Below are 16,046 nucleotides of genomic sequence, written 5' to 3' on the forward strand. Positions count from 1 at the left end.
CACAGTTGGGATATACTTTAAACAAAATGGTGATTAATAAAACTGTGGCAGCCAAAATATTAAGAAACCCACTTCTTAATGGTCGGCTAAATTTCTTTGAAGATGCAACTTATGAGACTAATTTTTCCTTATTCTCTCATGTAAGCGTAGGGTAATGGATAGCGTGTTTCGGTGCGTTAAGTTGCGGGTTCAATCCTTGCGAGCGATAAATATTTTTAAAATGTATGTATGTATAAGATTGCGTTTAGTGTTTCAATACCTAAAATAATTGTATGATGAATTTAGAATAATTATTAATATACGTTATTCGTATAACAAATTTTTATATTTTATTTTTTATTGGTCGGCAATAATTTTAATGCCAAGGTCAGCCAACCTTTGGCCAACTGAGTCGACTATAGGTCGGTTGACGTTATCAATTCGCTAGTTGGCCCGACCTTTGGCTGCCATAGGTGGGCCGACAATCTTTACCATAGTGGGCCCAACTATGGCTGCCGACCGTCGTCCCCAACAGTCGGCAAAACTATGGCAGCCACAGTTGGCCTGACTATGGCAGCCCAAGTTGGGCGGACTGAGCACATGGTTGGTCCAACTTGGGGCCGACCACCAACTCGCACCTGGGTATGCTACTATTAAATTTAAAAAAAAATATTTTAAAAAATTATTTTTTTTCAAATTGCCTGTTTAGCAGGTGATTTAGCGGAGCGCTCCAAAAATCAATTGTCCCGAAGTGGCCCAGATAACTCACTCCAGATTTGAGCTAAAATAAAAAACCAAAGAGCATTAGTTTCTGTAGCCCAAAATCTAGAGAAATACGTAGGGGTTTTTCGAAATATTAATATTTACAATTTCTGGACATCTTTAAATAACGAAAAGGCTAAAAACGTATATTTTCATTCAAATCGACGCCATTTTGTAAAAATGCATATATTTTTAAAAACGGCTACGTATTTCTCTAGATTTTGGGCTACAGAAACTAATGCTCTTTGGTTTTTTATTTTAGCTCAAATCTGGAGTGAGTTATCTGGGCCACCTCAGGACCATTGATTTTTGGAGAATAATAAAGTTATGTATTTGAATTTTAGTAAAAAAAAATTTCCGTTCTTCAAAAAAAATTCTTGAAAACGCGTATTTTTTCATGCGGTCTAATTAATGTAACCCCTTAAAAACAAGTTTAATTTAATTTACATTGTAAAAACGCACGTAATAGGACACTTAGAGTAATTAACCTAAATGTCACATACAGTATATTAAAGTTCTGTTATTTAGAATGATTTGTTGAAAAATTTTCCCCTTATAAGTCCATTATTTGGACATAAACAACACATTAGTTAAATGTGTGTGTGTTAATGTGTTAATCTTATTTTAAATAAATTTTCAATATCAAGGAAATAAACACCGTTTGGTGAAATAGGCCTCTGCGGCCGCCATGTTGGCGCAGTAAATTTAATTTACATGTATCTTAGATTTCAATAGTTGTAATGCATATTTGTTTCATATAGATATGTATATTAAATCTAAATACATATTTTTCTAACAGTGCAGTAATACATATTAAATTCAAAAACATTTATAAACATTCTTAAAAACTATAATTAAAATACATTAATTATTGACATTTTTGGCACACATGAGTTTAAAACTTAATTTTTATCTAATATTTTCAACCATATTTTTTCAATAATTAATTAACGTAAATAAATTAGACTATTCTGAAATTTCTTATTAAATTTATAATTTAGAAAATTTGGAATATTTTTGTTTTGATATACTTCAATGCTAAAGAGCCCTTCTAAAAATAATCGATTTAAACCAATGTTCTCCTATTAAACTAGCTTCAAAATCATCATTGGGTTCGATTCATTTAATTGGAATAATTGTGTTTCTGAAATGGGACAAATTTGATTAATTGGTTTTTAAAGAATTCAATTGATTGCTTTTACAAAGAAGATTTTATCTTACTATAATAAGACTTAAAAAAAAGGCTATGTTAAAAGTATGTACAGAGACTTTAAATCACTGTTTTGACTTTTTTCTCACATACTGAGCAATCTTGACAATTGGAAATTTGCAATGCCGATTAAAGTTTCTTTGTTGTAATTGTAATGCTTTGCATGCTCAGTGAGTAAAATCACTTTGGATATTTTTTTAGTGAGAAGTTGTTCTAATTGAGAAATCTAACCTAGAAGAAAGATGTAACTGAAATAATAAATTGATATTTTTTTAGAATAAATTGACCTACAGTAAATTTGTATTTTCATTGCGTCTAATATATTTACTTCCCTGTGCAGAATGTTTAACTATATACATAACAAACCAGTTAGTGTCGATATAAAGAAATTTTGTTATTTTCTATGTTGTTAATACACTGTAATAAATATTTTGTCTGATTCAGTTTCGACTTGCAAATTTACAGAAATCTATAAGTCGAAACTATGAATCAGACAAAATATTTTATTAAAGAGTGCTTTATTAATAACATTTTACAATATATCAAGAAACTTTACTATTATCTAATTATTTGCAGTACAATGATTCTTGACAATTTATGAACAATAAATAACTACCATTCATTAAATACTTTAATTTGCTTTGTTTGCTTGAACAATATTATCACTGAATGAATGACATGGGCGGTCAATATAAGGATTGAAAAAATTGAGGTTAGAAAACCTGAATTTTAATAAAATAGGATGCAATGAATTATCTATCACATTCTAATGTTAAATTGAGATTTTTTCTGAATAATATGTATATATAGTAATGAAGCTTTGAAAAGGGCAAGAATTTTCCCTGACATCAAAAACCTGTCAAATGGGTTAGAACCCATTTGACTTACTTCATATTTGCATGTCGATGATCGTGCAATTCAGTAGTAATAAAAGAAACTATCATAAACAGCTGAACTTACCTGCGTTTACCAAGGCGAGGGTGCCTGCTAAATATAGCAAACTGAGCATTTCGTAGGCAGTCTGGGTCCTCTCGCTTGCGATCAGGCAATGACGATACCTAGAGTCGCTCAAGTATCCCTAGCACACCAGAATCACTAATTTCACGCACACTTTTTACTGCTGGGACGGACTACGTATTGCTTGATACAGTACAAGATTGTTTGTCAGTATCGTAGAAAAAGCACATAAAAATCGTCTTGTCTACCATCCGTTTCCACCACCGAGTATTTTCCCTTCTCAGGCACAGTTGCTAACAGTGCTACCACTACAAACACTTAAGGCACAGAATACAAGGAGACATAAAGAAAAACTTTGATGACAATAACGACCCTAAATGCTCTGCAGTCGTTTAATTACTGACGCAAGTGATGCAGACAATCCGCATTCACGCCTTGTTGTTTGATACTTGCTTCACCTTTTATCTTATCATTTCCTTCAATCAAGCTTTAAATGTTCTAGAAATTGAAAGTATTAAATTCAAAAATCCAAACAAGAGTACATCAAGGCCGTGAGAGATGTCCGCCGTCGTCTGCTGTTCTTTCCTTATTCTGCTTCCTACTCTTTCTAGACAAATAGATGCGCGCTCACATGTTTCTTTTTCTAGCTTCAGGGCCGTGTTTGCAACAAATTTCTCTCAATTCAGAATATTTTATTTAATAGTTTTGAAACTTGAAAATTCATGTATGTATTATTAATAACCCAGAACAGATGATAGAATCTGACAGTTGAAAGAAATTAACAATCAAAATAACTAATTTTTATCTTTTCAAATTTTGATTAATTAAAATTTTTCATCAATGATTAAAGCATTAAAATTTTTTGGTAAATATGATTTTGAATAATTCGAAAATTAAATTAATTAGAATTTAGAAAATTTAAGTTTCGATCAATAGAAGTTATTAATAAATTTGTTTTGACCAAAAAAAAAAATGGAAATTGAATGAATATTGGATAACTTGAAATGTAAATTAATATATATTTATATTAAATTGAAATTAGAAACTAAACAAAATAAAAACATTCATAACTTCTAAATAACAAGTTGTAAAGAAATTTTTATTCATGCATTTAAAAATTAAAAGTATGTTCCTTTAGTAACATTTTATATTCATATAAAAATTCATGAATGCCGGATTTAAAAATTATGAATGTTTTTGAAAGACTATTACAGTAAAAACCAGTTTATCCGGACAAATAGGTGCAAGCAGTTGTCTGGATATGCGAAAATCTGGATAATCGAAATTACAAAACACAAAAAATTTTCTTTATATAAACTTTGGTATGTATTTATTTACAAACATTGAAAAAAAGAAATTCTTAAATACTATATAAATATATACATAAATATTTAGTAAAAATTATTTTAGAAAAGTTTGCATAAATATTTATTGTAAATTTTTAAATAAAAATGCCTATAATCATTGAAGAAAAAAATTAAAACGAAATGAAAATTTGTCCGGATAATCGAAAATCCGATTGATGGAGGTCCGGATAAACGAGTTTCTACTTTACGGTACAAAAAGTTTCGTTTTTCGCGAAACCGACTATAGGTGTTCGAAAATTATGCAAACGTTCAATTATATAAAAATTTTATAATTATATATATATATATATATATATATTAAAGGGGCACTCGCAGTTGTAACTTTCAAAACTAGGTGTTCATGACCATTTAGCTTCCTCATCATGATACACTTATACATATTCAAGATTAAAAGAAGGATTACAACTAAAATAGCGATCAATTTTACAAATATTGGTGAAATGTAAACTTTATATGCATCAATCGATTTGTTTTCATGTCAGGAATACAATTTTGACAAGAATTAATTAAAATTTCTATATAAGAAAAAGTAATTTCAAAAAATTGAATGAGATATATAGGCTGAAAGGGAGGCGCGTCAGGTTGGTCGAGAACATGCTAACGGGCGTGTGGGTCTTTATACCCTTATATTTGAATTGGATTTTGGAAGCAGCTTCATCTGCGGAAGAATTATTATATGGTCCAAGAATTAATGATTCTATCTGATTTCAAAAAAAAATTCCATCTTCATGTAATAGTAAGTTAAAACTTTAAACACGTTTTTCTCAAAACTACATTTTTGAAGTCGGTGACCACACTTACTTGTACGAACGTTAAACTTTGACAGGTCGCGATTTTGTCAAATATATATATATTTTTTTAAAATCTTTCCGTCAAGGATTAGATAATCTTTCAATAAATGTAAATCCGTTTGAATTTTTGATTTCAGATGAGCCAGAATTCCATAGTGTTGGTCACCGCAAATCATGTTTTTTAAAAGGACATCATTTCGACAGGATATAACTTTAAAAATATTTAATATTTTTAACTTTTTTTTTTAATTCATGTTGAATATGTATACTTTTAAATAATAAATTGATATTTTAAAAAAATTTAATGGTGTACGAGAAAAAAATTCATAACAAAGGTTTATTTTTTGGCGCTAAAACTGCGTGTGCTCCCTTAATTAATAATATTAATTATATAACCGTTTTTATGTATGTAATTTTTGTGTTGAAACAATAAAATTAACAAAAAATATAATGGGCATATCTCTAGAACTTTTAAACTTTTAGGTATTATTAGAAAACCGAGGGGGAATTTACTCAGGTAGTCAAGTGTACACTCTTCCTGTAATACTTGTGTAATATCATGTAATACCGTGTAATAATGCGTTATTACGGTACTGTAATAACGCAAAAAAGTCTGTAATATCTTTGTAATAACGTGTAATACTTAGTAATAAGGGTAATATGAGGTGTATTACTGGTAGTCAAGTGTACACGTTTTTAACTATAGTAAATTCCCCCTCGTAGAAAACTTAATTTTTTTCAAGGAACATTCTGGAAACTAATTTTATTGTCTCCAGTATTGAACAAATAGCAGAATAAAATTTCCCAAGTTTGAATTGTCTAATTTTTTGAATCAAGTACACAAAATTTTGAAGTTCAAATTTCTAGATTTAAAATATCGAATCAAATATGGCCGACTCGTTTTTTAAAAATTCTTCGATTTTCATAAAATTTGGTATCTAGGGGTTTCTGAAGTCACTGAATACAAATCTGAAATTAATTTTCAAAACTTTTGAATGTCAGTTCTAATTATGAAATGAATTAGTGAAAATTTTTTTTTTTTAAACCTGATTAAGAGTTTTTGGGGTTGATGTTGATTAAAAATTAGAAATCAAAATTTTTTTCTTTAAATCTTTCGCACTTTTTTTTGTATTTATAAAATTTTAATTTTTTTTCATCATTTAAAGTGTCTTAAAACTGACTTGAAATTTGTATTCAGCGACCCCAAAAACCCTTTTGAAATAAAAATGTATTAAAATTCGAGAATTTTTTAAAATCTTTGTCTGACATTTAAAATTTTTTAAAAGTAACTTCAGATTCGTCATCAAAAGCCTCTAAAACCCATAAACAACAAATTTGATAGAAATCCGTTAATTTATTACTTTATATTCTTCGCGAAGCATAAGTGTCACCATAGAAGCTCATATACTTTATATGGATAGTTAATAGGTTAACGATTTTCCTATATATTTTTATAATATATAAGAAGAGATTACAATGAGTTAAAAGTGTTTAGAAGCTGAATTCAAAATGTGCCATCTTTTTAAGTCATCGAACTCCTTATGTACAGGTGGCACACCTTCGGGTACGGGTTCAAATTACTTTTTATTGAGTGGATAATATGTTCCCGTTGTGTGGTTTCTCAAAAACCTGTTAAAAAAGTTATACCAGGTTGATTGCTAAATTGTCCAATTTTAAATAAAGTTGTCACTCAAGTTTGAAGGTATATAATTTTATTTCTACGTTAGGCACATCATTGTTTTAAAAATTTTTCATTCATTTACGCTCCTAGCTACTTCTAATATAAGCCATATAGCATACAATGCTTCGTTAAAAAAGTTATACTGTTTAAACTAAAAAAACCGTCATTGGCACACGCACGTGAATCTGTCGAATTCGTTACTTTAACTTACACTCATCGGTTCTTACCCTATTATAATAATTATTAAACACATACATTTAAAGTGCACAATAATTTATTAAATTATGGTATTGCAAAATTATTTTTACAATCTGTAAAGTATCATAATGAACATAAAGTTTAAAAGTTCTATAGATACGCCCTAATATATTCTTATAATAATATATTTATTTACTTATTTACATTTACCAACTCTTCATACGTTTATAATTTTTTTACAGAAGGATTTGAATTTTCATTTTATCATAATTATGTTTAAATGAAAGTTTAGATAAAACAAGAATGATTTGATTAATTATAATTCATCGAATCTTTCATGTTTTATCTCAAGAGTACCAACAAAAAGTTTTGGCAAACAAGATTCTGTTAAAGTGATCTCATCTATCGAGGAAATTCCTTCTCGTTTTATCTGTTGGTTTTTATTGAACAATTTTGGTTTACTATTTTCCCCTGGAGTCAACTCATCTGACGAGCCTAATATTTCTTCCTTTATTCCAACAGCTTCACATAAATTTGGTACAAAATCTTCTGATAGAGTTAACTCGTCCGTCGAATTTACTTTTTCCAATTGTATTTCAAAATTTTTATTTTGTAATTTTGGTACAAAATTTTTTCTTAGCGTTGACTCGTCAGGAATATTATGTTTAGTATACTTTATTAAAAAGTTTTTTTACATTAGGCTGATTTAATTGATTTAAAGGTATGTCTGCACCCAGAAACATTGCACACAAATCTAGATTAAATTGTAATTGTGCTGCGCTTCGAGACGTACGTCCGTGTACTTCTTTATTATGGTTTTTGCTTAACAGTTTATTATTTTTAATAATAAATTCATAATTTTTGAAATGTGTTATACACTGAAAAAAATTCCTAACCCCCGTATGCCAGGAATTGACTAATTTGCCTGGTTACGAGAGGAACCCACTAGGCAATCTTGGTCAAAGTCGATTTCGATACATGTCTTATTAACCAACCATCTTAGTTAATATAACTAGTAAACAAGGGGTCAATTCTACTAAATCGACTTTGACAATATTAACCAAGCTACATAACTGAATTGACTAGGATGCTTGGTTACGCTGACTAGATTTAAAGTTGCTATGGTTAATAGTCATTAATGCGAAGCAAATTTTTTTCAGTGTAGATTTTAAATGACGTTTTAAATCATATCTTCTCTTATATCTTATTCTTTCTCTGCAATAGATGCAAACTAATTCTGAATCAATAACTTCAAAAGTATATTTAAATTCTTTTCTACGTTTCTCTAGCAGAGAATTACTCATTGTTCAGCACTACTGAAAAAATATTAAAAGAAATGCATACTGTTGTCTAAATTTCTCAAATGACTGTTAATATTATCGCATGATAGACGTCATAAAAATAATCTTTAATATTACAAAAATATAGTATTAAACACATATAAAGGCTTCAAAAATCAAAAATGATTCACATGAATGTTAAATATGAAGATGACCACTGTAGAAACTTATGGTGACACACTACACCACAACATGACTAGAGAAGTGGATACATATTCATCTGTGATGTCCGTAACTCATACATTGGCACCTACGTAGATAATTGAAATTACATTAATAAATTTTAATAAAACAGTAAATAATTTATACTTCCCAGATAGCACAATTTAGGTGTACAATCATGAATGTACCAGAGGACAACATGGAACTTAGAAAATGAGTAGAGCTCTCCTGAGAGTAATATTGTCAAACTCTCTTTAAATGAATTTCTAGTTGTTTTTATTCGTTCGATTACAGCTGTTTTGACAGTTATTTATTAATGTAATCACGGTAAGTTGCATTTCAGGTTCTGTTGTTAAAATATGAAGCATGATTTTCCAAATGTCCGTTTGCGGAACTACATAATTAATGATAAATACAAACAAGTTGTAAATTCAGATATTCACTACATGAACATTATGCTTCCTCTTTACGATCAGCAAAAAAATTTGCTTTCTCGTGGAGAAAGCATTAACATTAAAATAAACATACATGAATAATATATTAATATAAACATTTGAGGATACAAAATTTTTTAGCTAAAATGTGAATTTTTGATATTTTAACTTTCATTAATTCTTTAAATTTAAATCAAATCTATACTTTATATAAACCAATTGATTCGTCTTGACGTAAAGAATACGATTTTATTATATATCACCTTAAATTTTGCTATTTAAAAATTTTTTCGATTAAAAAAAAATTTTGGAAAAAAGACGATAAAATTTTTTTTTGGTTATTTTTTAAAATCCTTTCGTCCATTTTGAGATATTAATGTGATAAATAAGCATACCAAATTTTACCCAAATCCCATGAAGTAGGATAAGGAGAGGTAACGCCTGTAGCCAATCGCTAGAAAACTTGACACCATATAGGGGGGACCACAGTAGTACGACTTTCTATTTTCCTACTGTTGACAGCGCTTGCGGTGGGAAATATTTGAATTATATTTTATCACGTGACCTACCGCGAAAAGAGAAACATAACCTGAATGTTTCACATGGTGTTTTTGTTGTTAAAATTCAGTCGTTTGTTTTACACATGAAGTATTTCAGTAATGTGTTAGTGTTTTGAAAAATGAAGAGTTGTTTTATAAAGCATTGCGATTCGGGTTCGAAAACCCAAATAAAAAGAGATGGTTGTGTTCGAAGTTTTTTTAAACCTTCCATGGTAAGTAGAATGAAATTGTTTATTATTTTTTTATTACTCATGATATTATTATGTAAATAATAAATAATGTTAATTATATTTCTTATTTCGATAGAAAATGTTAGCAACATGGTCAGAGGCTATTCGAAGATTTGACAAAACTATGAATGTAACTCATAAGCTGAATAATAAATTCCAGTGTCAATATTAAACTATTATTTGATTTTTAAAATATTTCTGACATTTTACAGTTAATGTATTTGCATAATACCTTCATATTTATTAACTTAACCTAACGTTGTAAACAGCTGACTTGCAGCCATGTTGCAGACGATAAATTTTAATTCTTCGCTTTCCCCAAAGGAGCGCTCGCGACATTAGGAAAAAAGAAAGCCTACTACTGTGGTCCGTCTATCTGAGGGCCAATGAATATACGCCGTTACCTCTCCTTATCCTACTTCATGCCAAATCCATTAAAACCTGTTAAGGTTATGTTGTGTTTACAAAAAAGGGGTCCACACATGCATACTTACATACATCCGGAAAATTGATAAGGATCTCATATAACATGTTTCTATATAGAGAAAAATTTGTTTTCGCCATTTTGAAAATTTTTATAAACGGAAGGACTACAAAGCTATGAAGCAAAAAAAAGAAATTTGCATTATACAATATATAATTTATACGCTATAGAAAATGAAAAAGTAATTAGCTATAAATTCTTATACTATTTGATTTAATGATTGTCTAAATATAAGATAATTTAAATAAGCGTCCTTTAATTAATAATAATAAAATTTAGGATTCATTTGTAGTTCTCAAAGTGGTAAAATTTATTAACAAAACTGAGAATTTCTGGAAAAACTACATTTCTTTCGGAATAGACATTGAACTCGCTTATGCCTGGTTTCAAGTAAATAAATTTTTCGTCAGTTTCTAATTCTGAAAAATCATTATTTTTAATTTTTATATCTTTCGCGAAAAGTTCGGGTCCATCTTCAACAAAAATTTTGTTCATTGTCGAATATAAACAAAATGTAAAATTTTTCTTTTTATGTTTATTATTAATTATATAGTTCTGCAAACAGACATTTGGTTTTCTTATTTTAACAACATAACCTGAAATACTACTTACCGTGATTATATGAATCAACAATAATAATAACTAACTGTCAAAACCTGTAATTGCGAATCAAATAGATCTAATTACTTGTGTAAATTATTTATAATATCTGGTTATAATAAAAAATTTGTTTCTCACCTTTTATAACGACTCTTGTTAAATTTTTAAAAACATGAATGTTTAATTGAATGGTGAATTTCGAAAAGGGCTTAACTCGAAAAAGCGTGTCATTTTCGCATAACAATTGATAGTGAAAATGACTCTTAGCCTTTTTAGAGTTGAGCCCTTTTCGAAATTCACCATTCAATTAAACAGTGCATACATGTCATGAAGTAGTATAAGGAGAACTCACTGCTGTTAAGCATATACAGGCGAACCTCTCATAAGACAACCTCTAATTTTCTTTCTTTCTATTGTTTAAATGACCTTTTGTATTAAAAAATAGCCAGTACTAAACCTCTAACTTGTAACTTTTAACTCCTATGCAAGAGGACTAGCTCCTACGATAATTCATAGGGATAGCCTCCTGCATTTGAATAGGAAAAATTTTATTGCTTTTTCTACTACTTGTTCTTCAGATGAAATGAATATTGTTGAGATTTACCTTAACATGAATAAGTATACTAATTATATATACATATACTAATTATAATTTTTACCTTCTTTACACATCGTGAATATTTCTTTTTAATATTTGTTATTGCTTTTTTTTCAATCTTTTTGCTGTCAACCGCAATTCCTTCGATCTTTCTTTTCTTTTCTCCAGGCGTCTTTTTATTTGTCAATCTCTACAGTAATCTGTGTTACAAAATGGTTTCTGCACAAAGAAGCTGTTTTTACATAATCCCTGCCATGCTCTTGCGCACAACTTTAAGCTTGTGATTATAGTCATTGCTGAACGCAAATCCTCAAGGCATGTAATTTTTTCCATGATGAAAAATTAGAGACATAATTGTGAGCTCTAATCTAAAAATTATATTAACTAATTTAAATTGAACATCATAATTATAATTTTAACGAAATAAATTTTAAATTAACTTACTTGAATGATTATATCTTTTCATACTAAAATTTGCCTAGTTACTTTGAGAAGAACATCTCCACAACACATAAATAAAACGCCCTGCTCGATATCATCATTAATTCCCCAATTTGATGGAAAAGTTTCTGTGTTTCGTGAATTCCAATCGTTTAAGAGGTTATTTATTTCATATGTTACTTTAGTTCCTTCTGCTGTTGGACCCGAAGCAGAGAAATTATCAACCTTAACAGGATTTGATTTCTGAATGAAAATAATTTCATTAGCAACAGAAACTTGATGAGCCGAAGCAGGAGACAATTCACGTCTATTATTGGTTTTATTTGACAGAGGCCTTGACCTATCACAAGGTTGATGTTGAAGCTAAAAAATTGTATACTACAGTTATATTAATTTTAATAACCTTCGTCATAACAGCTAATTTATAAAATAAATTTAAATGGGACGTTCCATGTCAACCGGATCAGTGCTCTGTACATAATTGTATGGGATCAATTGAAACGTTTAAGGTCTTAAAATGTTCATCTCAAAGTACTTTAACATTTACAATATGGACTTTTTAAAAATCCAAAATGGCGGCCGAATTATGACACATTATATGGCTGAAATGTAGAAAATGTATAACTAAAACATTATTTAAGAAGCAAAAAATGTTTGAATTGGCATTAAATTGATCACCAACAGTGCTAGGGGTTTACAGAATCAAAAAATGCTGACACTTTTCAAAATTTTCAATAATACAAAATTGCAGATCAAAAATGGAGGAATAGTTTTAAAAATATGACTCAATTTAGTCGAAACTTAGGACTCGGGGGTTTTTGGGGTCGCTGATTACAAATCTGAACTCAGTTTTCAAAAATACAAAATGGCGGTTCCAATATGGCGGGCAGTTTTAAAAAAAATTACCTAATTCACTCGAATCTTGTGACTCGGGGGTTTTTGGGGTCGCTGATTACGAATCCGATGATAGTTTTCAAATTCAAAATGGCGGATATAATATGGCGACTAACTTTTATAAAATTAATTAAATTCACTTGAAAATTGCCACTCGGGGGTTTTTGGGGTCGCTGATTACAAATCTGAACTCAGTTTTAAAAAAAATGGCGGATTCAATATGGCGACTAAATTACATAAAATTAATTAAATTCATTTGAAATTTGCCACTCGGGGGCTTTTGGGGTCGCTGATTACGAATCCGATAATAGCTTTCAAAAATTCAAAATGGCGGATCTAATATGGCGAACTGTTTTTAAAAAAATTACCCTAAAAACCTCCGAGTCACAAGTTTCGAGTGATTTAGGTAATTTTTTTTAAAACTGCCCGCCATATTGGATCCGCCATTTTGTGTTTTTGAAAACTGAGTTCAGATTTGTAATCAGCGACCCCAAAAACCCCCGAGTCCTAAGTTTCGACTAAATTGAGTCATATTTGCAAAACTATTCCTCCATTTTGGATCTGCAATTTGGTATTATTGAAAATTTTGAAAAGTGTCTGCATTTTTTGATTCTGTAAACCCCTAGCACTGTTGGTGATCAATTTAATGCCAATTCGAACATTTTTTGCTTCTTAAATAATGTTTTAATTATACATTTTCTACATTTCAGCCATATAATGTGCCATAAATCGGCCGCCATTTTGGATTTTTAAAAAGGCCATATTGTAAATGTTAAAGTACTTCGAGATGAACATTTTAAGACCTTAAACGTTTCAATTGATCCCATGCAATTATGTACAGAGCACTGATCCGGTTGACATGGAACGTCCCAAATATATTTATAATTATTTTCAATTAATTTAATATATTAAATTCTATAACTTACCTCTTCAAAAATACATGGAATGCTGTCATCTTTTAGTACAAAGCGTTTCAATGGTATAAATACTGTGCACCCATCTTTCAATATTTTTTGAGTATCATTTTTAAAACTTTCTTTTGTAAACTGATCAGCACAAATAAACAAATTTGGTTTCTTTTCCTTTACACCTTTTCTTGCTTTCAAGTGATCGCCGATACTTTCCAGCCACAATTTCTTACGTTCCTATAAAATAAATAATTAGAAATGGTAAATTAACATTAGGATTTGACATTTACAACAACATTCATATTTGTTTCATTTAGTAATTCAGTATACTATAAATATATACAGATATGTTCAATTCTAACCTAAAAACCTTTAATATTGCCGATTTACATACTAAATAAAATTAAATCACAGATAATTATAAAGAATCTTATTATATTCGAAATAAAACATTTATTCCCTTTTCTGCAGTGAAAACATATTTATATTTTAATAAATTAAAAAAACTAACCTTATTTTTTGGAAAAGAAAACATCTGTTTCTTATTGTTATTTTCACTATTTTCACTTGCACATAAAGAACTGCTCCTGCAGTTCTTGACACAACAAATTCGCCCCGTTATTCACATTAAAAATTTCTCACTTTGATTAAAAATACTGAATATAAAAACACAGGAAAATAAATCAAGGATATAAAAATAAGGTTATTCAAGTTGGGTGTGGGAAAGCCAAGATGGATGTTTGTGCACCAGCCATCATCCATCTTGCCTTTCCCCCACCCAACTTGAATAACCTTATATGCATGTGTTAGTATGCGCAGATACTGAAATTTGTGTCACGGTCATGTATCAAAATTTCGTTGGACAGCCTACTGTTATGGAGCGGTCACACCTCGCCTGCAGGAGCAATGGCAACCATGTAAGAGTAAGAGAGATGGAAAATCTGCTATCTCTCTTACTCTTACACGGTTGCCATGGGCAACTGCTCCTGCAGCCGAGGTGTGACCGCTCCATTAGGCACACTATCTCTTCCATCCCCACCACTGCACTTTGCTCTCCTTGTTCTAGTCTTCTTGGTCTGTTCACAGAGAACATAACAAAAGCAAGGCGACCTATCTGGACACGGCAATGTAAAGGTGCTTTTATACGTCTAGTATTTTGGTCAAGCAATCGGCTGGATTGAATTTTCACGGAGAAATCACTGAATTTGATTGGCTCTAACAAAATTCAATTTTCACGGTGAAAATCTAATATTTGTCAGAGCCAATCAAATTCAGTGATACAACCGTGAAAATCCAATCCAGCCGATTGCTTGACCAAAATACTGGAGGTATAAAAGCACCTTTACATTCGGCGATAATAAAAGTTTTAGGGTACGGTCACACTATGCAGAAACATTTGGCCGGTCACACTTCAACGAAATCTAGTGAATGTTTAGTAACTTTCTAGTAATTTTCTAAAAATTTCGGTTGTAACTAGAAAGTTACTAAACATTCACTTGATTTCGTTGAAGCGTGACCGGCCAAATGTTTCTGCATGCATGCACAGTGCACACATGAGATAGTGTGACCGTACCCTAAGAATAACATTGTGTCGTCTGTTTGTTGTCCCTCCAGGCCTCTGACGTCACACCTAGAATCGACTCTGACGTCACAAGTGACAGAGCCTATCATGCTTTCCGCTTTTACGCCACCGTTTCACTTGTTCGGAAGCGCCTACGCGCCACCTTCCTTCTCCGCCTCTGCCGAGAGAAGGAGGTAACGATTTTCATGAAATTCTGCTAGGCCGTTTCCGAATTGGGATTTTTAGCGCACTTTTGATAAAGTGTATACTCGGGAAGTATTACGATGACGGTTACGTTTCTATTCTGCTCAGGCCTTTAGGTAGAGACGCTTGCTTTTAGGGTACGGTCACACCTTGGTATATAGCGAGGCTACCTGTCTATCATGTAATATAACGTATAAGAATGAGAGAAATAAAAAATGTTCTTATTTCTCTGACTCTTACACATTATATTACATGATAGAAAGGTAGACTCGCTTCTACCGAGGTGTGACCGTACCCTTAGGCCTGAGCAAAATAGAAACGTAACCTGATCGTAATCGTAAACGCAACCGGAAGAATAAGTTAGAGAAAGACAAACAATTTATCTATCCTTCTCTAACTCATTCTTCTGGTTGTGATTGCGATTCCGGTTACGTTTCTATATTCTGCCCAGGCTTTTTCACCGAATGGTTATTAGGGTTAATACGTCGATCAGACAAAATACCGTACAAAGTATCGAATCGAAAAAAAGTCGAATGGACAAAATATCGAACAGCAAAGACGTCGAACAGACAAAATGTCGAAGAGAAACTATAAATAATATTCTATCGATAATGTTAACCAGTACCTATAAAAATCTATTTATGCATATAAATTAATTTTTTTTAAACTGTTTTGTTACATTTGA

General features: G+C 30.5%; 1 protein-coding gene across 3 annotated transcripts; it reads right to left on the bottom strand.

The window, feature by feature from the left end:
• Positions 1–8,334: 8,334 nt before the first annotated feature.
• Positions 8,335–14,363, bottom strand: LOC127290852 (uncharacterized). 3 transcript variants are annotated; one of them, XR_007844495.1, is made up of 5 exons: positions 14,108–14,363; positions 13,615–13,833; positions 11,798–12,157; positions 11,415–11,721; positions 8,335–8,535 (listed from the first exon to the last, which is right to left on the bottom strand). XR_007844495.1 is itself a non-coding variant. In XM_051319654.1 (4 exons), exons 1-3 carry the CDS (start codon positions 14,129–14,131, stop codon positions 11,816–11,818), a joined length of 585 nt encoding a protein of 194 aa, XP_051175611.1. In that variant the 5' UTR covers positions 14,132–14,363; the 3' UTR covers positions 8,335–11,721; positions 11,798–11,815. The 3 variants fall into 3 exon arrangements, 1 of the variants encoding a protein (XP_051175611.1); XR_007844496.1 differs by having other exon boundaries at positions 8,335–8,841; XM_051319654.1 differs by having other exon boundaries at positions 8,335–11,721.
• Between the last annotated feature and the right edge of the window lie 1,683 nt (positions 14,364–16,046).

This window comes from Leptopilina boulardi, unplaced genomic scaffold (genome assembly GCF_019393585.1).
Source record: "Leptopilina boulardi isolate dan_hultmark-lab unplaced genomic scaffold, ZJU_Lbou_2.1 LbouV2_90, whole genome shotgun sequence".
Lineage (NCBI taxonomy): Eukaryota > Metazoa > Arthropoda > Insecta > Hymenoptera > Figitidae > Leptopilina > Leptopilina boulardi.